The following is a 21,870-nucleotide window of genomic DNA, read 5'->3' as shown; positions in this document are numbered from 1 at the left end:
TAACTACAGTACTTTATATAGTTTGATGGTACACGTATAAAGTAGTATATAATGATAATACTTCAGTAGAAAATTGTACACTGTATTTCTACTGTATATTTGACCCGCCCGCCATCAAAAAAGTTAGCTACTTGCTAGCGACTAGCTAGCCCCAGTTTGTGCTTGTCATAGTCATATAACTATAACCATAAAACACAAAACGTTACATAGCTCATGACTTGACGTTTTAAGAGAGAGATACTTCTCTAAGGAGCTGGTGGACACCAAAACAGCTAAAAGGAGAGTAAATATTTTTTTACTTACATTCGTGAGGCGACCAACATGCTAATGTTTCTCTGTGCCTGCTAGCTGCGTAACTAGTTTGCTAACAGGTGGTTAGTCCACAGCTAATTGTTGGAAATTAATGCTACATAGTGTTATGTCATGCTGCCAGTTGTCAATAAATAAATGGAAGAAAAAAAAAGGTAATGTTGCTCGAACATAAAAAACAAACAAACAATAGCCCAATATAAAGGCTGCAATTAATTATTCTTCTTCTTAATTATTATTTTCATTAAGTAAAATGCCAATTATTTTTTTGATAAAGCGATTAGTCCTTTACTCTATAAAATGTTTTAAATCACAGTGTAAAGCATTTACAGTTTCTCCAAACAGTTAATCAACTATCAAAATCTAAGCTGATTATCTTTCAGTCTATGGATTAATTGATTAATCAACCCATTGATGCAAGTCTCATCATTTGAAGCATTACCATCTGATTTTGACAAACCCAATCCCCAGGCCTAATGAGGAAATGAGGAAATGCTCAATAAAACAGCACATGGACCATCTTTCATTTAGCATTTATGGAAAAAATGGCATTATTACACAGTCCATATATAATTTGGTATGATAAAACAACAAAGGTCAAAAATTAGGTTACATCTATTGAATCATGAGTACAGTAACATGAATATTCCATATATTAATGAAATTTGTTTGCTTTATTATTGTGCAAAACAAAATATACATATCTACTGAATGTGTAAGAAGTACAGTATCAGCGAATGGGCCCTGTAGTGACACAACACTTGTTCTGTATGTAATCAAATGACTTAACATCCCTATAAATACTCCTTTTTGCCAATGAATTCCAAAAACAGAAACAACAGTATCAGCATTAAATCTAATTGAGACATGTGATGATGGCTTACATGAAACACACAAATTACCCTGTTATGTGCCTACAACAGTAAGATACTAATCTTTTAGTCAGTTGCTGGTGTTTCTGATCCATATCCTACCTATTAATATATGAGGTAACCAATCACGTCTTGCATGAAAACGGCCACAACAGTGTTTCCCCTCTGGAAAACAACCTGTCAATGTCGTATCAGAGGACCACTGCTGGGCAAAGAGAAGAATTAAAATCAGTAATTATTTAGAAAAGAAAAAGGCTAATTTGATTGACAATAATTTGTTAAACATAGAAAAATAATGTAATAGCTCTTAATATGGTGGACTTAATTGTCATCCTTGTTCCATCTAGGTAAAGTCACATCAAGCATCAACGCTGCTATTGAGGCTCTTAGTCAAATCCACCATTTTCATTCATCAGTGTCAACACATGGTATTGTCAACGCATATGAAGGACATAACAAGAGTCTGAGACTCCTGCTAGAGACCAGGCCGCTCCTTAAAACAGACCAGCTCAAGAAACCGACCAACTAACATCGCCACATAGAGCTTAAAAAATAAAACGAAAAAAGCAGCACAGCCTCAATGTATAACTCCACATCTGTTATAATTGAGATTTTAAAGGAAAACTCCACCCTCAAATCACACTACAACACATCATCATTTAACTCCCATTAACATTACGTGATGTCTATACACCAGAATATGACCACCAGCCAAATAACAAAGGACCCAGAGGTGCAAGAAAAATCACCAATAGCTGTTTATTGACGGTGTTGAAAGTGTTTCGGGATGGATTTCTCCTTTAAATCTGGACCGAATTAAACCACTTTTTGTTTGCAAAGGGGTGCCAGCTCACCAGGCACAACACCTCACATATCCTAGACTCCCCCCCTCGACACACATTTTATTACAAAGTCCTGAAATTGTTTCCAGCGTATGTGTACCGCTTAACTGAAAAGAAAAAAAAAAGTTGTACTTTTAAGCTTATGAGACCAAAACTGACAAGCCAAACTAACTTTTCTGCGACTTTCTTTACCCATTCAAATACAGTCTGTGAATGCTGTGAGATATTCAAGTTTTGAGTGTGGCTTTAAAACAAGTAACAAGACCAATCATACACCAACGGAGCCTCTGTTCTGATGTAGCATGACAAATGACCCGCTTTTAGAAGTCGATCCTGGTCCTCTCGTCTCTGGCATCAACTGGTCATGGCATCTATCAACACACAGGTGGAGATACACAATGCATTTTGGCTGTCCATCAATCTTTGCACCGCCTTTGGAAATCCACAACCGATAAGCATAGCAGCTGCTCTTCCACTGTCATATGCGGATGGTTTGATATTCATATTAGTGTCTGAATTTTGGAGAAAAAAGAAAATACTGCAGTCATTTTGTTTCAGTGCTGAAACATTTAGTTTAGAATGATTGATTTTCCCACTGAGTAATGTTTCTATGCATCAAAAATTTGTATTGCCTCCTGCTGTAAGAGGACATTATTATTTACACATTATTGATTTTTTCCACTAGTTTTATTTAATACTAGTAAATCCAAAATCCAAAATAATAATCCCCATTTATTATTCAGTTTTCAAACTATGTTTAGTATTCAAATCGTGCTAAAACCAATTTCTAAACTGCAGTGAAAGCGAGGACTGTACTCTAGACTAGACTTTAAAGTGCTGTCCAATCATTTAGTTATTAATGTATTTAACAACTCCTGATTATATTTGACAGTACAATCCCAGATGGTTTTTAATGAAACCTTTTTTTTTTTTTTTTTTTAATTAAATCAGATTCATCCGTAACACTGTCATGATTATTCAAAAATACCTGATAATTTTGTTCTAAAACCTCTAAAATCACACCCGAGGATCACGTTTTCGACTGCAGACAAATAGTGTGATAATTGACAAGATTAAGGTGTGTGACAAAGGTAATGCTATTCCAAAATATTTAAAAGACATCTACAGTATGTGTTCACTTTCTGCTCTTTCACTGACAAATCTGATCAAGTTTATTTGCACATAAACATTTCCAAAAATTCCTTTCCACTTAATTCCTGCTTACCAAACCTGCTTCGGTTTGCAGGGTCAAACTGCCGAGTCCATGAGAGAAGTCTATGTCCGGTACCCAGTCTGTGTCCATTGGATTCATGGCTGCAGACATCTGTTTTGTTAAATGTACTGCAAGTTCAGTGAAATGTCCTTAAACATTCATTCATCCTTTCATGCATTCACTCACATGAGCTGGTTCATGGGGGGAGAATTGCAAGGTAATTTTCAGGCAGTTTTCTGTTTGACCAGAAGGTGGCAGTGATGACGCCATCGAAGTCACTGAAAAACTCCCAAACATAATCTTGGTTTGATACTGGGAAGGTGAAGGCTCTGTCAGCTGTGAAGCAGTCTGTGTTCTGGTGGGCAGTGATAGCTGGAGCTGGTGATGGAGCCTCGCTGGTGTGTATTTCCGTTCAGTACGCCGCTTTGTTCAGAGCTGAGATGAAAAGACGAACACTGTTAGCTTGCGGCCCCCTGGTGCTTGAGGACTGAGTAGACGTTGTCCACTTTGCTCAGCCTCTCGAAGAATGGGATGAGGTCCAGCAGCTCGGTGTCGGACATGTCGTCGAACCACGAGGCCACAGGCACCTGGACAAAAGCAAAAATCAACATAACCACATTTATCCTTTTTTTAACTAATGTGGATCATGATGTACAGTTTTGATGTTCCAATCACAGTCAGATTTCTGAAAGAATTATTTCTGAAATAAATGAGAATGGCTTAAAGTCATATTTTCACTTTCAAACTGTTACAGACACTAACACGACTTTTTCACAACTAAATGGATATTGTGACATACTGCCTTTTCCCCTGAATTACACAACATAATAAGAAAGCAAAAAATAAAATGAACAAAACAGAACAGCCTGGAGAACAAAGAAGAAAAGTTAACTACCCCTTTTATTTACTTTAACTTAACCACCGTCATCTGGGAAATGTGCCCTGTTATTTGTTTTTATCATCAACACTGCATGACTACACCAGAATGGCAAAAGTAGGAAAGTCCAGTATAGAAAAAGTCAAATAAACTTATAAAAACTTGATGTGTGTACTGTGTTACAGTTATTCATGATACAGATTTTATTCAGCAGGTGAATATCTTGCCGCCCCACCCCAAAGACACCACTGTCATCATCATGACTCAGGTGCTGTGTCTAGTGACACTCACTGCGTTGTCGGGGTGGAAGATGTAGGAGGCCGGGGAGTTGTCCACGATGATGACCTTGTTGAGGTCACGACCCAGGCGACTCAGGTCCTTAACATAATTTCCTCTGTGGAAGACGCAGGACTCCCGGAAGAGGCGACAGCGGAAAGCGCCCCACTTGTCCAGGAGATCAGAGACTGGGTCTGCATACTGCAGCAAAAAAAAAAAAAAAAAAAGTATTGAAGCTTGTGCACCTCAAAGATAATACATTTTGACATTGTTTTCATACAAGAGTATAAACTTAATTTTAGCAATGAACATACAGTATATTGTGTATACAGTAAGACATGAATGTGATGTACAAAACATATTATATAAGCATGTATAAACAGTATGTATGAAACACAGTATTCTATTCAGTGCACTGGTTTATTGGGCAACGAGCTGTGAAGTGTCTTACCTTGGCTAAACTGGCAGTGAACAGGACACACTCAAACAGTTCCCCCATCCTCTTCAGGAACTCATCGACGTGGGGCCGCTTCAGGACATACACCTGGAACACATGGTAATCTTCAAACAAGGCTTCTACACAAGTTTCTACAAATCTTAACTGCCTCAGGACCCATGACATTTTCTTCTGGTATTCAATATAACATATGCACATAATGATTGGACAATGTGAAGGTTTTCTGTGCAATATGGATCTAGCAGACCTGTTTTACATATCGGTCAAATATGCAAATTCCACACACCGCAATTGCAAAGGAAACTAAATATAAAAGATACTCATGTAGATCACTAACACACAAACATCTGGCTCCAAAAGTAAAACACAAGACTTGTTTTCTTGAAGTTCCTCCATTTTTTTTTTCTTTCTGCGGCGTCGGCGGCTGAGGGCAGCGTTCCTGAACCAAGTCATCCGGAATAGGCTTTGCTTGTCTGAACAAACCTATCCTGGATTACTTGAATCAGGCCCAGACCCACTGTATGTCATCCATCTCCAAGCAGCCATATCTTCAAATCCCTTAAATGCCGACTGCACCCTCTACACTCGGCAATTTAAACTCAAGAGCAGTGCTATCACACAACCACGAGGACGGCGAGCCACAGATGACAACGGGTTACAATATGAATATTTTATGCCAGGTTTATCAAGCGGGAGTGTGATGATGACATTACCTGGTGTACCGTTCCATCTATTTCCACAGGAATGATGAAATCTGCATTGTTCACAGGCTGTCGGAAGCACACACAGAAAAAAGATGGTTTAAATAAACAAGATATTTTCAGATACAATCACTGGAGAGAAAGCACAAAACACAACATTCTCTATAACCTTATCTAAATAGCACTGACTGTGGGATTATTACAGGACAGTTGCAGGAAGAGACAGTGTGTTTGCAGAGTGTGTGTACATGGAGGAGAGACTGTGTTTATTTGGGATTAAGAACCAGCTAGTTTAGATTTGGCAATGACAGAAATGTGACTGTCAGAGCCAATAACAACAAGGTAGGGCAAAATATAGATCTTACAGAGTGATTCTTATGATTAAACATAACTATCTCATGATGGAATGTGATCACAGGGGACAAATATGTGCTGTAAAGCCGTTTTGTTCTTAAAAAAGCACAAATCATATTTTAAAGTCCCTGCGTCATCGAAGAAATTCACGAACACTCTAGCAATCCTGGATGTGGACACAGCTGCTCGTAGTTAATGCAACAGTATTGTTTTCTTAACCCGTCTTACCTTAAACGAGCTGTGAACTAACGTCTCGTCCAGATCTATAACCACGCAGATCTTTCCAGAGTCTTTTGACTTCGCTGGAGGAAGCAGTGGCTTCACCTGGATCTAAAAAATACCACAAAATGATATTTACCTGAACACGCACAGAGAAATTCTATAGAAGAGAAAGAACCCTATAAATTGATTCTTAAATGCCAGCTGAAATACGTCTTTTACCCTGACATCTCTTTTCTCTCATCTCTGATTTTATCAGCATCTCCATTGCTGTCAAAACAGGACAAAAAAAAATGCAACCACAAATAAATGCTCTCAGTGAGACAGAGGCAAACACACCTTGGAGACGGTTCCGTTCTCTTCGACCAGCAGAGGGGCGTTGTTGTTGACTGGTGGGGGTTCAGGCTGGTCCCGACACAGGCAGCAGAAGAGGCTGGAGAAGAGGCCTCTGCTCCTGGGCTTCTTGGAGGACAGAGAGGGAGAGGAACCTGCAGACACAGGGGGGGAGGATGTCACCAAGGTTATTTTCAAAGACTCTGACTTACCCTCTTCCTGAGCCATATGAAACTTTTGATGTAGAATGAGCCCTTAAAAGTGGTATTTTACTAATTACTGACTAATTTTTGTCATTCAAATCAAGCAAAATTGCCACAAGAGGAACTGTGATGAATTGCTAATATTCTCCTGTTCTATCTAGTTAATGAAGTAAAACTGCAAAATGAAGTAAACCTTTAAAAAACAAAGTACAAGCAAACAAAGAGCAGCTATAGAGACTCAGATTTCAGCCTTAAAAAGAAACAGAAGAAACAAACAAAACAGAAAAATGAAACTGTAATGATGTTTGTTTTATTGCCACATAACTGAAGACTCATCTTGTCAATGAGTGTCTAAAAACAGTAAAAAAAAAAAAAAAAAACATCCCGCAGCTTTCCTCATACTTTCTGCATTTGGACAAACCATGCTAGAGACACACGTGCCTGCCAGGAGCTCTTGCACAATCGCCTCCGATGTCAGCAGCAAACAGCCTGAACTGCCACAAATAAATATTTAGCACTTTTTCACTACGCTTAAAGAGCGGTGCAGGGAGCAGGCGCAATAAAAGGCAACATGAGCACATCATGAGTTTATTATGGAATGTACTATGCCAGTCAGATGTGGGCAAATGTCATATGACCATTCATAAATAGTCATATATTCATTCGTAAATACATGAACTTTCTGATGTGGTCAGAACAACAGTATAATGCATGTATCCCAACAAGCTTTAGTCCTTTGTCTTCTTGCTGTTGGATTTGTGGCTTTAATGTGTTTTTTTTAAAAACCCGTTTTACTTTGTATTGTGTATGCATGTCTTGTTTTAACAATGATAATAACAAACCAACAGTGTTACATTTAAAAGCAGTAAAAGCAGAAGCATAAAAAAGTAAGATTCAAAGCAGCGCACTTCCATTTTTTTTCCCTCAGGTGCTCATCGGTTTTTTTCGCTTTAACAACAGAACAAAAGCTCCAGCTGCCGAACAGATGATGAACCAGAGAAACTTTGCAAATGGTGAACAAAGGAACTGTGGTTGTGACAGGGGAGGAAGTGTGCACCTGTACAGCTCAGCACGTTAACCTCATTCCTTACAGTGTGGGGAAAATATGCATGAGGAAAAACCAGTCGGCACCACTGTAATCCAGCTGCAACGATGAGATGACCACCAGAAAATCTGTTAATTGTTTGAAGTCATTATTTTAGGAAAAAGTAAATCCTCAATTCTCTTATTCCAGCCTCTCAAATGTGAATATTTTCTGCTTTCCTCAGTCGTATATAAACTAGTATATAGTATAGTATAGTATATATACTAGTATATGTAAACGAGTATCTGTGGGATAGAAAAGACAGGCATCCGAAGATGCCATCTTGGTCTACTGTAATCATTTATATAATCTAGTATTATGGTAAATACACGTAAATTAAAATGGAAAAAAATATGTATATAAAAACAGAACTGAATACATTTGACTCATTTGTTTTGTATTATATTTTATATGTAAATTATGTAAACTGCACCGTCTAAATACAATTTTTAAAATGTGTGTGTTGGTTATTTTTGTCATTCATTTATGACTTCATCTTCATGACGTCATCATGAAAGGTCAGCAGGGGGAATGGTTCACCTCATAACTTCTGAGGGGAAGAACTCAATCAGTTATCACGAGCTTTGCAGCTAAACATGCCTTTTTTTTTGCCTTAAGATAAATAAAAAAAAAAAAATTGCAGTTCTTTATCTCCTTCAAGCAAAGTTTATCTCAGTCACTCAGTCACATTATTTCTGCTCTCACGAATGTTTGTCAAGTCAAATCACCATTAAGTTCTTCTCCATGTCCCATTAATCTCTGATCAACACTCCTCCACACTTTTCTGTCTCTCACTGGACTTTGTTTGTGTCTCTTCATGCACCATACTCGCTCTCTCTGTCTGTCCGGACGTGACTGTTTTACCAACACACAAACCTCTGTTGTCCATCTCTCACGCCTCTTTCATTCCCTCTCTGCCATTCCCTCCTACTCCATTTGTGGATTCAAACCCCGTCTGACCCTCCGCTGGCCTCTGCCGCGCTCAGGCCAAAACAGGAAGAGGAAACAGACGGGTATCAGTGGAGGAAGCTACTTGCCATCATGTTGTAGTGCAGCAGGAGCAAGATTGTGAAACTATGACGCAGCTTCTTCTTTATACTGGGCTGAATTCATGTCAAGACAGGTTTACATTTTTACTCATGTATTCGAGTGCTGTCCTTCTTTGAGCAATCGTGACATCAAGATGACTTTTTTTCATTTTACTAATGTGAATGATTGCAAAGCTTAAATGAGGAGAAATAGTCCCAATCTGTGCCAGAAAACACACCCTACTTTCCACAAAACTTCAGACTAAACCAATCACAAGAAGAAAATAGCTTAATAAATCCAAAGTTTAGGTGGTCTTACTTAGTCTCCTGTGACTTTATTTACTCCCTTATGTCCTTATTCATTGATCTCCTTAGATTTTCACTCCCATTCCCTTGTCATATGCCCTTACAATTTCCAGGCTTCAATCACATGTCCTTATTTGATCCCTCAGTATCTATTCACATCAATATTCATGCCTTTAATCACAGGCCTTTCACCAGAAGAAATTGCTAAGTGGGTGCTGTCCAAACAACACAGAGCATGCATTAATTTATAAAAAGGGCCATTATGAGGATGACAAGGAGGGAACATACTGCAGGCATTGGGCTAAAAAAAATATCCCCTGACTGATCATTAAACATGACAACCCTGGATGTCACCCTAATAAAGTGTTTTGATTTTCTCTTCAAAAGTTTGTGTGGTATTTACACTTCCATTATTCAGTGGGTACTTTCCACGTGTTTCATTCCTTTGCAGCCAAAACAATGTTCAGACAAGTGTGTCATTCTTCTTAAAATAGGTTTCTAATCCAGATGATTTACACAGTGAAGAGAGCCATAGAAAAATCTGACATCCACATTTTACTCACAAAGAGATTTGAGGAGGGATTCGGTCTGCACGTTTTAGGGCAATGTATTGTTTACGTTCGTTATCAAATAATTGAGGATATAATCAGCAGATTAATCAATTATTAATGAGTTATTAATTTATTTGTGTGATTTACTATCATTAAGTAACAAATCATCACATTTGAGAGGCTGGAACCAGATAATATTTGGTATTTATGCTTGACTGAATCGATTATGAAAAAAATATTTCCTCTAGTTTGTTTTGACATTTCTAACACAGGCCATGGTCCATTTTATGACATTTAACACTACATTGTGGCACACAGTGAAAAACACTGGGCCCCTCCTCAGTACAAATGTCAGATTTGGTGTTTGAAAAGGATCAAATGGATCCTTACTATCATCTCATCTCCTTCAGCTGAAGACAAACTGACACAAGAAAATAAAAAAGGTATAATGTACAAATGCTACAAATAAATAGTGTTCCAATTCAACAAATAATGATGATTTTAGAACTACCATTCAATCTGAAGTAATATACTGTAAGTTGTTTTGAAAAATCTGCTAAAAAAAAAAAAACCCTTCAACACATCTGGCTTCAAACAAAAAATGAACAATCGTTTTATGTGTATTACTGTGGGAAGTCTCTGGAAAAGTCTTCAGACCTTCCATCAGCTTGAGGTGAAAACATATTCAACGCTGCTATTCATTTTGACTACGCCGACATTAACACTTAAGCTAAAACACAAATAAACAGGCGACCACCAGGAGTGAGAAATACTATCAGTGTGTCGCCAGACAGGCAGGCAGAAACAAACCGTAGGTAATCATGAATTAGACCGTTTGTTGCCGTACCACTGACACAAGTAAAAGCTGAGGAAACAAATTATAAATAACAGATGATGAAATGTGGCTCTAAATGGACCAAAACATCACCTGTGAATTAGACACAAACGCCTACTCTCAGAATGTTATCTCCTGTCCCATAACTTTACCGAAAATGAATAATTCAGACTGCATTTTATCACATCAGTGACCATGATGTACTCATGATGAGATGCTTTGCCTTATCAGTTCATTTTATCAGCCTGGGATCCATTTTAAAGTGTGACGGTGTCAATGGTTTCCTGTAATCAACGCTTCCACTCCTCTTCTAGGTCATTTATGTTTCCCTCACTCCTGAGCTTTAGTCAGGCAGCAGATTTGGCTGATTCCTGTAGCTGCTATGATTCAAAACATAAGGAAAACCAACCCATAACAAAAAGGAGTCGTTCTCCACAAAGCTTCCCTACCTGTCTGATTTACTCCAAAAGTTTTCAAAGTCACAGTTTTATTAAGACACATCTCTTGACCCGTGTGACTGATGGTGGTGTTGACTAGGCTGCCAGTTATTTAAAATTTGCCTTAATCAGAGACACTTAACCATTTTAAAGTGTTTAATTCTTTGAAACGAAAAGCCTGTAAAACAGCTCCTACACTTTAATGTGACAATAAATCTCTCCAATAAAACACAGACTAATGAAGCTTTCACACTGGTTAGTGACGTAAAAGTGAACCTGACCTGCTCCAGTTAAAAGAGACGCCATATTAAAACAAACCGATAAATAAAATGTGCAACAAGCTGCAACTTCGTGCGGCTTGTTGCACATTTTATTCGTGATCACGCAGGCTGCATGTGATACTTCATAAAATGACGATATCCGCCTGCTTGATTGACAAACTGATATATGAGACTGCACCAGCATGGTATGAGATCTGGTTACAGAAGCAATAATTATTCATAGATCATATTTATAGATTACAGACACGCTGTTATTCATCGGTCAATAAGAAAATGCAAGAGAACAACGTCTTAGATTCGCATTTTAATGTCCCCCCCAAGTATATTCTGCATTTTATTTATTATTTATTTATAACCCTGAGAAAATAACACCAAGAAAGAAATATAATATAATATAATATACAGATCTCAAAAACACATACACTCTGACCCCAATCTATAAGTGTATGGAGTCTGTCCACCAACTGGAGGTCAGGTGGATCAGACTAAATAAAAATCTGTAAAAACAGTGACCATCACTAGCCCAGTGTTTCTCTACCTTTCCTGGCCTTTGACCCCACTTTTAGGTCCGTCCTAGAGGTGCATAAAACAACAGTAAGTGTGCTTTAATTGACAAAGTACTCTTGCTCACCAGAAACTTTTCTCAGGTGTTTTCACAGCCATTCAGTCCACATTTACTAATGTGAAACCATAGTTTAGATTCTCATGTTCAAACGTAGAGGGATATGTCTGAATTCAGTGGCTACCACTAAACCAGAACTGTGGCGATCCTCTAAAACACAACCCGACACAACAATGAAACCAAAACTAAAAGTTTTTAACCAAAACTAAAAGTTTTGTTTTCATTTAATGAAGCTAACAAGCCGTGGTCTTCGTCAGAATCTCTTTGGGCAGAGTAAACATGCTGTTTGAGACAGCGGCCATGTGTCGCAGTGCATAAACATGTTCTCAAAGTGTGGGGACAGGGTTATGTAATAGATCAGGCTACTACACATTTACAAGAAGGCTGTTGCTTGACATTTCAGCCACTGATCATCTGCTCACCGCATCTCTGTGTGTACAGTTTGCCTGAACAAAGGCTTTAACTCCAGCCACAATTTAACTATCAGTTTGACAGCATGCAGGCTGGAAGTGACACTCGCCATTAATGAAGTTAGATTATGGCCTTCACGAGGATGGCTGGCAGCATTTTCTCAGGGACGTTGACTGACAGAACTCCTGATTACTCAGTAACCTGCATTTACAGTCTGTGGTTTGTCATTGGTTTGTGTACAGTGGCAGTGCCACAGATCCGTGCTAGTGAACATAGAACTGATAAAGTTAGTGTTACATTGCGGAAATCAGAATTTCACAGGCCAGTTGTTTAGTTAAGAGGGAAACAGAGAGGCATTGTGGTAAAACAGAGCTAAAGATGGAGGAGATTAAACTTTTTCATTCTCAGTATGAAAATGTCATTGTAACAATAGATATTTATGATACTGGTGCCATTATTATAGATGTTTTTGAAAGTATATATATATACATATATATATATATACACACACATGTATAAGAAATGCTGCTATAGTGCTGCATGTATTTATTTATTTGTTCTTATCACCAAATGACACCACTCTAATATTATGTATGGATTTAAAGTGGGTCTGTGGTGACTGTAAGATGTTGTTTTGCTGTTATTAAAAATATTATAGCTGTCTTGGTACGTCATTTCCTTTACTTTCATCACAGGCCAAAGGGCCGCAGCCATACTCTATGCAGAATAGAAAACTGACAGTTTTAGTGCTCGAACAAGTTTTGAGTTCACTTCTCTAAAAGAGTAGTGTTTATATCTGCACAGCCGTGCCTATTGTCATGTGTTGTTACTGTAAGCAGATTACTGTGCGGTTTCTGAGTTGAGGATCGTGAACTTTGACTCAGCTGTGACCGCGGAGCTGCAAAACTTTTTCTGACATAAGTGCAGAAGCAAAGCGGGGCGAAAGTAAAGCCACTTACCCCTCTCTCCTGCGGCTTTACTTCCCTCTTCATCCCGGCTGACTTGGGTGATTACTGAGGACGGATTGTCCATCACATCCAGGTCTGGTCCAGAGTGCTGACCTCACACTTTAAAGTTGGAGATTGTTCGCTGACTCGGTGCTGCATGAAACCAACTTAACTTGTACGAAAACAAAACTGGAGCGCTCCGGGAAACCTAGAAACGAGTCGCCTACAGCAAGTCCATTACACTCCGGGTGTATTTGTCCGCTCAGATACCCGCTGAAGTTTGAAGTATGAAAGTTATAAAACATTTGACAAGGAGTTGGCAACTTTGATTCAATATGGTGCTCAACTCCGCTCGCAATTTCAAGATACAAACATGGAGGTTTCAAGGCTTCCCATTTCACTTAAAGTGGCGCAGTAAGGGAATGGCCGTGTGCTACACTCCCTCTGCTGACGCCTACAACTTTGACGATGGTCCCTTAAAGTAGCCTGAAATAAAGTTACTCAAAACTTAGCTAAGCTAGCAGGCTAACTACACCGGAATTAACTTAGTCAAACATACTATTCTTAGATATCAACAGAAGATATATTACCCCATATACATGGCCAACGATGTATATTTTCCCCTATGCTATCTGAACAGGGCTTTGCCATGCAAAATGACGTTTAACAGTAAATAAACGATGTTATTTATTCACAGGCTACACACAGCAAGCTAAACTCACGAACTTTAACTAACTGCCCTGTTCAACAGGAGGCGGAAACTACTTCTCTCTACTTTTTGACCGGCAGCTTTAGATATGTATACGTGAGTTTACACTACAGTGGACATTATGTAATGACCGCTGTTGATAAAAACTTGCTAAAGAGCAAAACCTTTCGTTGGAGTAGCCGCAAAGAAACGCCCAGTTTGGGTCCCCTTGAAACTGCCTACAGCCAGGGACCGTCGCACAAATGCTGTCTCTGTCTTTTTTACCTACTCGCTGTAGACATTGCTTTTTTTACTCCCCCACTTAGTTTGAAACACATCTTTTACAGTTTTGTAATGTTTTCCCTTCATTTTTCATTAGAAAGATACTATAATATGTTAATTTCTGCATAGTTTTTACATCTTATTCCTTTCTGTGGCAATGATGTGTTACACTCTGATGTAACTTAATTTGAAATACAGTGATGGAATAGTACATTTATATATACTGAACTAAAGTACAATTTCACACTTATAATTATTTTTTGCTCCACATTTACTTTACAGATTTAGCTTCTTCTTATTTTGTTTATTAAGATTAAGATTTTTTTTCCAGATAATACTAATGTACTTTTTTCACTTGTAACTAAGGATTTTTACATAGATGTATAAGTTAAGTAAAAGATCTGAATACTTCTTTTACTACAGCTGTCCTTAATTATTCCTTTGTCCAGCTGTGAGCAGCTCATTCATTTTTGTTGTGTATTGCATTGTGGGACAACAGACTCTTTTTTGCAATGGAACAGACTTTATGAGTGAACAGAGTATAGGAAAAACATGGGGTAAAACATTAACTAATGCTGACACTGTTTCATGTAAGTGTGCCTGTAATCCATGACAGTAAGCCAGCATGCAAAATAGCAGCTTCATGGAACAGGTACACCTGAATGGAATGAGGCTATTATTGTTATTAATCACACCTGGGCTTGATGAGGCAAACTGTCCAATACTACACTCTAAGATCAAGCAGTTTTACTATGTCGGCATTTTAAAGTACAATTCACTTGTATCCTTTTATGTTAAGGTTCCTGAACCGCATCACTATCAACTATCCTTGAGGGTTCCATGGGAACCTCAGCAAAACAACAGCTAAGTTTTGCACACAATGGAAGACTATACAAAGGTGCTTGCATTGTGTTACTCCTGCCTGCCTGTATAAATGTATTTTAATTGCAAACATGTTGTAAAAACAGAAGAATTCTTAAAGCTCTCGGTGGTTCTTGCAAATCCAAAATGTAGGTGCTTATCCCAAAACAGTGTCCCACTCAGAAGAAACGTTAATTTTCTCAGTTGTATCAATAGTTTATTACATACTATCTCATAAAAACATTTTCAACTTTTCCACATATAAACACCGCAAATTGGTACATTTACAAATCTTCAACCGTCCAAATTCATACAAAAAAGAACACTGTGATAGAGCAATACACAAGACGTTCTATTATTACAAGGACTGCATGTACTGTATGTATAAATGTGTGCATGTATTTAAGAATCTATATGCATCTGTCTGTTCTTGTAAAGTCCAAATATTGTAGTCAAATTTTTGCTTTGTTCAAATAATTCAATTGTAAATTAGAACCAATGGAGGCATTGACAAGATAAATATTTTGGATGTTAATCCGATTCAGGCACTGACTGGGTGATCATGATTCAAGCAACCTGACCAACCAATGGGCAATACTGAGAAACAACAGTAATTTACCAGTGTGCATGACTTTTCAAACTAAAACGTTATCTACATTACAGACTGCTTTTCATAGTTGTATTACAGTTAGAGATCAGTATTAACCACAGAACAAGAAGTTGTACCACAAATTCCTAGCTCATCCTAAAACAGTTCATTTTTACTGTGTGAATCCTAACACCAATCACAAAGACACTCCTTATTTTTATTTTTTTGCCTCGACGCCAATTCGAGAAGTGAATCAAAAATGCTTGCGCGCACACACACACACACACACATGCAAATAAATTAACATGAAAAAGTAAACAATTTCAAGAACAAAAGAATATTTTTGGCTTTGAGTGTAAGTAAATGCAAAAATTAATTAGCAGCTTAAATCATGGTACATTCACATGAGTTGTCTACTACTAAATTTAGTGACATAAACAAAGTTGCGCAGTGGCTGATCGTGCAGAATGGAGACCAGTGTTCATCTAAACCAAATAATAATGTGCAATTTCAAAATTCACAATATGACTGAGAAATTGTGCAATCAAAGAAAACCAAAGAACATCCTGTGTCCTTTCAGTGGATTAAAACTTTATGAGCAGTTCTGAACTTCAACAATTCAGACGTCAGGCAGTCCGCTTCTCTTTCCGTTTCTCTTTGCATTGTCGTTTCATCTCAGAATCCCATTAGTGTTGAATGTTGAATTCTCCCAAAATAACACGCAGACTGTCCTTTCTTTGGATATTTTAGCCATATCCAGCTGTCTGCCTGTCCCCTGTGTGTTTTCCTGTGCCTCACTTGGCAGGCTGACATTTTTCATGCAGCGGTAATTCACAGAGGACTTGAGATGGAAAAAGTTGTTACTTTGCTTCACTGTGTGCAGATCAGACTCTGCAAAGTCACGTCTGGTGCAGCATTTCCACCATCATTTCACTCTGGGCTGGGAACATGCGGTGCAGTCCCAGACGCCGGGGACTGGGGCGAGCTCTGGTAGGTGCGCAGCAGCACTTTGTGCTTTGTGGCGCCCTCTGTGCGACAGCTTTGTTGTTCCACCAGAAACTCTTTGAGTCGGCTGGAGGTGAAGGTGAGCGTTTGTCTCCTCAGCTTCATCAGGTAGGAATCCTGCAGCCAGGCGTGCGTGAAGCAGTCTCGTGTAGTAGGACGGGCCCTGAAAATACACATACAAATACACAGAACTTCACTTTTTTTTTTTTTTCTTTCTCAAAGGAAGTGTAAAACCAACTTTTGCCGGTACTGACCATGGGTAACTGCTCAACATCTTCTTGAGAAAGGCAGAGGCACTTTGGGACACATTTGTGTACAGTTTTGCTGGGTCAAACTTCGCCATCAGGATTTTAGATTCGACTTTTAGAGGGTCTTTATCTTCAAAGGGCAGTCGACCACTAAGCCTGGTTGTAAACACAGAAAAAAACTATTAAAATTTAAAATTCACATAATTTGTAAAATATGTCACCTACTTTCACAAAATACTGTTATACAACTTCTTTAAAAGTTAACAAATAAACATGATTTTCTGGGATTAAACTTCAAATTTTCCATCATATATGCAATGCTGATGACTGTGATGATGAATTACAGTGATGTGAAATAAAAAGAAACAAAATGAATTTTGTCGACGTACATAATGTAGATGACAACTCCAATAGTCCAAATATCTGCAGGAGGACCAACCACTTCCCCTTTCACCATCTCAGGAGCTTGGGTCATGTGTGTGCACAGTGAGAGTAACGAAAAAGTTAGAAAAGTATGGATCAGTGTAGCCAAACGTTGCGCGATGACAGCTTGAAGAATAAAACTCAAGAGATAGACACAAAATAACAAGTAAACATCAACAAACCAGTCATTAAAAGTTCTTGTCCTCACCCATGTACTCCAGTGTTCCTGCTTCTGAGTCCCTGTGTTTGAGGCTGAGAGGGTTGAAGCTCTGAGCGCTCCCAAAGTCCACAATCTTGATGGCGTTGAGGTTGGTCACCATGATGTTGTCCGGCTTAAGGTCGAGGTGGAGGACGCGCCGATTGTGGAGGTACTCGACTCCCTGGAGGATCTGGACCAGGTAACCCACCACGTCGTCCTCGGAGTAGCGGAACCTTAGGTGGACCAAAATACAGCTTTAACTGATGTGCAACTTTTGAGAGTTGATTTTATTCATTTTAAAAAGGATATTTAACTCATAAGAGTCTAAAAGAGTGCATCCTACCTGTCCACGAGGCTGTACAGCAGCTCTTTGCCGGTGCAGTACTCCGCCACCAGCACCAGGTACCGCGGTGTGACGTAGGCTTCGTGTAGAGCCATGACCTTTTCACTGTGAAGAGATTTCAGGATCTCGTACTCCTTCAGGACTTCCTGCTTGTTCTCCTGACTGTAGGGAATGATCTTCGCCATGTACATTTTGCCTGTTGCGTTCTCTCTGCACTCGCGGATCACTCCAAATCGACCCCTGGCAAAAAACAAAAAACACAAAAATACAATGTATAATATGAGCCACAGCTTAGCAACATTAGGTTTCTTTTTGCACTGATATTTGGTTTAAGTTAAATTAATCCATTGTAAAGTCACAAAAAATCCATAAATATTTCCCAGAGTACCTTGCTTTCTCTTCCAGGAAAGTGTAGGGTTTCTGTGGAACCCCCTGTCGTAGAACGGTGGAGGTCATAGTGTGTCCAGATGGGGTGCCTCTGGTGGGGGTACTGGCCCCTTCACCGATGGGGCTCAGGCTGGACGCCTGGAGCACTTGTGGGGCAAAGGAGACGGGAGTTGGGGCCACACGAGCAGTGACCGTGGTGGTGGGGACATACATGGGCACAGACGCCACTGCTGGTTTTGTGGGGTTTGAAGGTGGTGTTACAAGAGGAGGTGGGGGTGATATGGGTGGGGTCTGGGTCATAGGGGTCACCACGTTTATTGGACTCTGGGGTTTGGGGAGGACAAAGGGTGGAGGTGCTTTGACTGTGGGTGAAGAGGGAAGATTGGAGCTCATTTTTTGAGCCTCCTCGGGCGTCGCGCCCACAGATGGTGATGAAGGATTTGTTGTAGGACTGAAAGGCAGAGAGGACGGACGGGCGGGCGTGACCACCATTTTGGATGGGGACGTAGTCAGAAGTGGGAGCGCAACAGGGGCGGCTGAATCTTTTGCAGAGGTGGAGGTGAAGGTGATGGTGGAGACAGTTATCCTGGGAGTGCTGTTCTGGACCGCTTTGAGTGAAGGCATGGTGACTGAAGAGGTGACAACCGGTTCAGGTGGGTTTGGGACAGTCTTCACAACGGCAACAGCGGGTGACGCGCCTTCAGCTGGGAAAGTGACAAATGAAATGTTTTAAATAAAACCAGTCAAAATACTGCTCAAACTCCAGATGCTCATTTGAAAATCTACTCAGGGCACATCCTCTTAGAAAAGGTTGACAGTGTATAAAATACCTGTTGGGTCCAGGCGGACTGGAGCTGAGCAGTTGCTGTACGGTCCCTGTCCAGCCTTATTGACACAGGAGACACGGAACCTAAAGGTGCCATCTGGTGGCAGGTTTGTGACATTGTAGTAGCAATCAACAACTCCAGTCGCTACGGTCATCCACTTAGATTCTCCTGCAGAGACGAGGGGAAAGACGGGAGCATGTGTGATGTTGCTGTGAGCTTCATAGACAGAGAATGGTGTGTACACAGAAACCAAATGCTGTGCACATATTATATTACAATATAGTATATATTAAGATATGCATATTGGATTTTTATTAATGTAAAGTGACATTATGCTGAGGAGAAAGATGAGTCTTGAAGAAAAAAAAAGTAAACAGTGAACAGAAGCTTGAAAGTAAACCCTGATCAAGTGTTTTAATGTTAAATGACTTGTAGTTCTCATAAGCAACACTAGATGGAGGTGTTGTCAAACTAATAATGACTGATGCACATGGGAAAAAAAACAAAAGCTTCAAATGATAATTTCAAAATGTTCTGTATACAAAAACAAGTTAATGCTCAGTTTGCCTGCTGACAAATGATTTGTCATAGCATCTTATTTCATATGCAGGCGTGATGAAACAGACCTGAATTAAAATGTAAATCAGGTAATGACGCACGACTCAGAGTACCTACATCAGTGTTGCCTGACAGAGATCTGATTGTGAATGCAGCTACAAGGCGATACATGCCAGAATAAATTTATCAGACAATAAAGGTCAATAAATATTCATGAACTCTGAGTCTGCTACTCCAATTTTATTTTTCATCCACCACATTATGAGATAATGATGATTCATCATGCATAATGACAAAAAGCTTTGAGATCAGCACTGGTACAGTCACTATTCCTTCGTGCACCGACTCATTTTCTCTGTCTAAGTAGCGTCTGTGGGATTGGAAAACTTATTTTCCTGAGCATTCTCCACACACACAGTAAAAAAGCCAAATATTGTCTAAGCTTTTCAAACACTGCTTCCTCCTTGGAGATTGAATCCTTTAGTTTAATTTCATTTTCACTCCTGTGGCTACACCACATCACACTGACTTTTACATAAAAGGATTGTAGTTTGAAAACAACCCAAATGACCTACAGGCCGGGTAAAAATAAAACATTTCACAGCTTATTTTAAAAAGGAAATCAGGATATTTATTTGGATGAGCTAAGGGAATTTATCAATACTCACTCACCTTCTGTTTTTCTTTCTAGTGTGTAGGTGCATGGGGACTTGGTGTCTGCTGGCTTCCAGAGCACCAGGGCCGTGTTGTTATAAGTCTGGGGGACTTCAGGGGTCCCCGGCCGTTTTGGAACACCTTTATAACGAGGTAAAAGAGAGGGTTGGGAAAGGAGGAGAGTGAAAAAGAACAAATGAGATCAGTGTACAAAGCTCTATTTTTGTGTGGTTTCAGTGGCTTATGTGCACAGCTGTGTCTCTCTACGCGAGCGTGTGTGGGCAAGATTGAGCTGTACCCTGTACAGGCTTTCACAAAAGGTGATGTTACATATTTGAAGTGGAAATTCATACATTTCTTTTTATTCCAATGTTACTGATCCCAGAGCTAATTGGTGTTGTTTTAACAGCCACTCCTACAGGCCAACACTCAATCATCAATACCCTGATCTGTTTTGTTTGTTGATAATGTTTGACTTCCTGTCGTTCGGGTCTCTGTTTAATCAGAGCTTTTCATGCTTAATGTTCAGTTTTTCCTCTATTTTCTGCCAGATGTTGATGTCTTATTAGACACTCTTTAGAATAACATGAATTATGTATAGTTTACATTACAACTACTACAATTGGTGATGGTGTATGATCATTTATTTATATGAAATTGTCAGAAAAAAAAAGACAAGATGTTCCTTTTGACAAACCCAGGGTACAAAAAGGAGCCAGGCAACGCTTCAAATTTTGTTGTTAAACCAAACCAAACATGACGCAGCTCTTGCCGTTCCTGTATCTCACAATGCATTTCCCATTAAGGCTGTGCACTGGCATGGACGGTTGAGCCAGTGCTTCTGGCAAGATCAGCTGTCTGAAATATTTTTCACACTGCAAACAGATTATCAAGGGAAGACAAATAGCATCAGCGGTCGAGATAGGTAATACTACATGTACAAAGCTGTAAGAAAATAAAGTTCAAATGTGATCGACTGCCTCTGACATCTAAGAAATGTATTTTCCACTGAGGCATCAAAAGTCTTATTATTTGTGTTGCATTTGTGAGCGGCATCGGCCGTGTTGAAGCTCCGTTGTTCTCATTACACGCTATTTGTGTGAAGGCATGACCGGAGTCTTGAATATGACCTGACACAGCCAATTTTAAAAACGCAACATCTACCAATTTGCAGGAAGTATCATTTGTTCCTATTACATGATGAATATGAGAGAAGTGAAAAAAATCCATTTAGTTAATCTACTGTAAAATGAATCTGCTGACATTAATATTCATTTCAATTGTATTAATAATCATACCATTCTCCCTGCAATTAAGATTCAATTATGTAAAATACATCACATTATGAAGATAATTACTGTATGCCCATGAAAGACAAAGGAGCAGATGTACCTCTACTAAGAGAGGAACCCGTTTTATAAAACAACAGATGAACTGCTAAACTAACTATAGGCTAAACAAGCTACTTACACGCTATGGAGAGTGTACAGGAGGTGGTGATGGTAGCTATGGGGTTGGTAGCTACACACTCATAAATTCCAGCGTCCCTCCGACTGGACTTCATGATCATAAGAAGCTGCCTGCCATCTGGGTGGGAGACCAGGCTGATTCTGTCATCCACCTCCAGCGGTTTCCGATCTGGAATACA

At 39.3% G+C, this 21,870-nt stretch overlaps 2 protein-coding genes across 5 annotated transcripts in view; both read right to left on the bottom strand.

Annotated features, from left to right (window-relative positions):
* Positions 1–826: 826 nt before the first annotated feature.
* On the bottom strand, positions 827–14,042 carry LOC130165251 (carboxy-terminal domain RNA polymerase II polypeptide A small phosphatase 1-like). 3 transcript variants are annotated; one of them, XR_008826758.1, is made up of 8 exons: positions 13,171–14,042; positions 6,460–6,608; positions 6,130–6,231; positions 5,560–5,616; positions 4,841–4,933; positions 4,405–4,590; positions 3,249–3,823; positions 827–2,535 (listed from the first exon to the last, which is right to left on the bottom strand). XR_008826758.1 is itself a non-coding variant. In XM_056370349.1 (7 exons), exons 1-7 carry the CDS (start codon positions 13,241–13,243, stop codon positions 3,695–3,697), a joined length of 789 nt encoding a protein of 262 aa, XP_056226324.1. In that variant the 5' UTR covers positions 13,244–14,042; the 3' UTR covers positions 827–3,694. The 3 variants fall into 3 exon arrangements, 1 of the variants encoding a protein (XP_056226324.1); XR_008826759.1 differs by having other exon boundaries at positions 827–2,394; XM_056370349.1 differs by having other exon boundaries at positions 827–3,823.
* Positions 14,043–15,193: 1,151 nt separating this feature from the next.
* The window catches only part of spega (striated muscle enriched protein kinase a), a 51,243-nt gene continuing 44,566 nt past the window's right edge, over positions 15,194–21,870 (bottom strand). The window contains exons 36-44 of one of the 2 annotated variants that reach the window (XM_056370359.1): positions 21,693–21,860; positions 20,241–20,363; positions 19,014–19,178; positions 18,185–18,887; positions 17,797–18,036; positions 17,463–17,686; positions 17,221–17,296; positions 16,838–16,987; positions 15,194–16,746 (exon numbers count right to left, since the gene is read on the bottom strand). In XM_056370359.1, the coding sequence (XP_056226334.1) occupies positions 16,509–16,746; positions 16,838–16,987; positions 17,221–17,296; positions 17,463–17,686; positions 17,797–18,036; positions 18,185–18,887; positions 19,014–19,178; positions 20,241–20,363; positions 21,693–21,860 (2,087 nt within the window). In that variant the 3' untranslated portion in view covers positions 15,194–16,508. The remainder of the gene's footprint in view (positions 16,747–16,837; positions 16,988–17,220; positions 17,297–17,462; positions 17,687–17,796; positions 18,037–18,184; positions 18,888–19,013; positions 19,179–20,240; positions 20,364–21,692; positions 21,861–21,870) is intronic. The other variant, XR_008826760.1, reaches the window with a different exon arrangement.

This window comes from Seriola aureovittata, chromosome 24 (genome assembly GCF_021018895.1).
Source record: "Seriola aureovittata isolate HTS-2021-v1 ecotype China chromosome 24, ASM2101889v1, whole genome shotgun sequence".
Taxonomy (NCBI): domain Eukaryota; kingdom Metazoa; phylum Chordata; class Actinopteri; order Carangiformes; family Carangidae; genus Seriola; species Seriola aureovittata.
This window is presented reverse-complemented; position numbering and strand designations above follow the sequence as displayed.

What these genes read in the sequence shown, in the direction of transcription:
- LOC130165251 (XM_056370349.1), bottom strand. Translation starts at nt 13,243, where the DNA reads ATGGACAATCCGTCCTCAGTAATCACCCAAGTCAGCCGGGATGAAGAG. An exon ending in TAGATGGAACGGTACACCAG is followed by an intron (nt 4,934 to 5,559) that starts GTAATGTCATCA and finishes CATGTGTTCCAG; the next exon opens with GTGTATGTCCTGAAGCGGCC. An exon ending in TCACTGCCAGTTTAGCCAAG is followed by an intron (nt 4,591 to 4,840) that starts GTAAGACACTTC and finishes TTTTTGCTGCAG; the next exon opens with TATGCAGACCCAGTCTCTGA.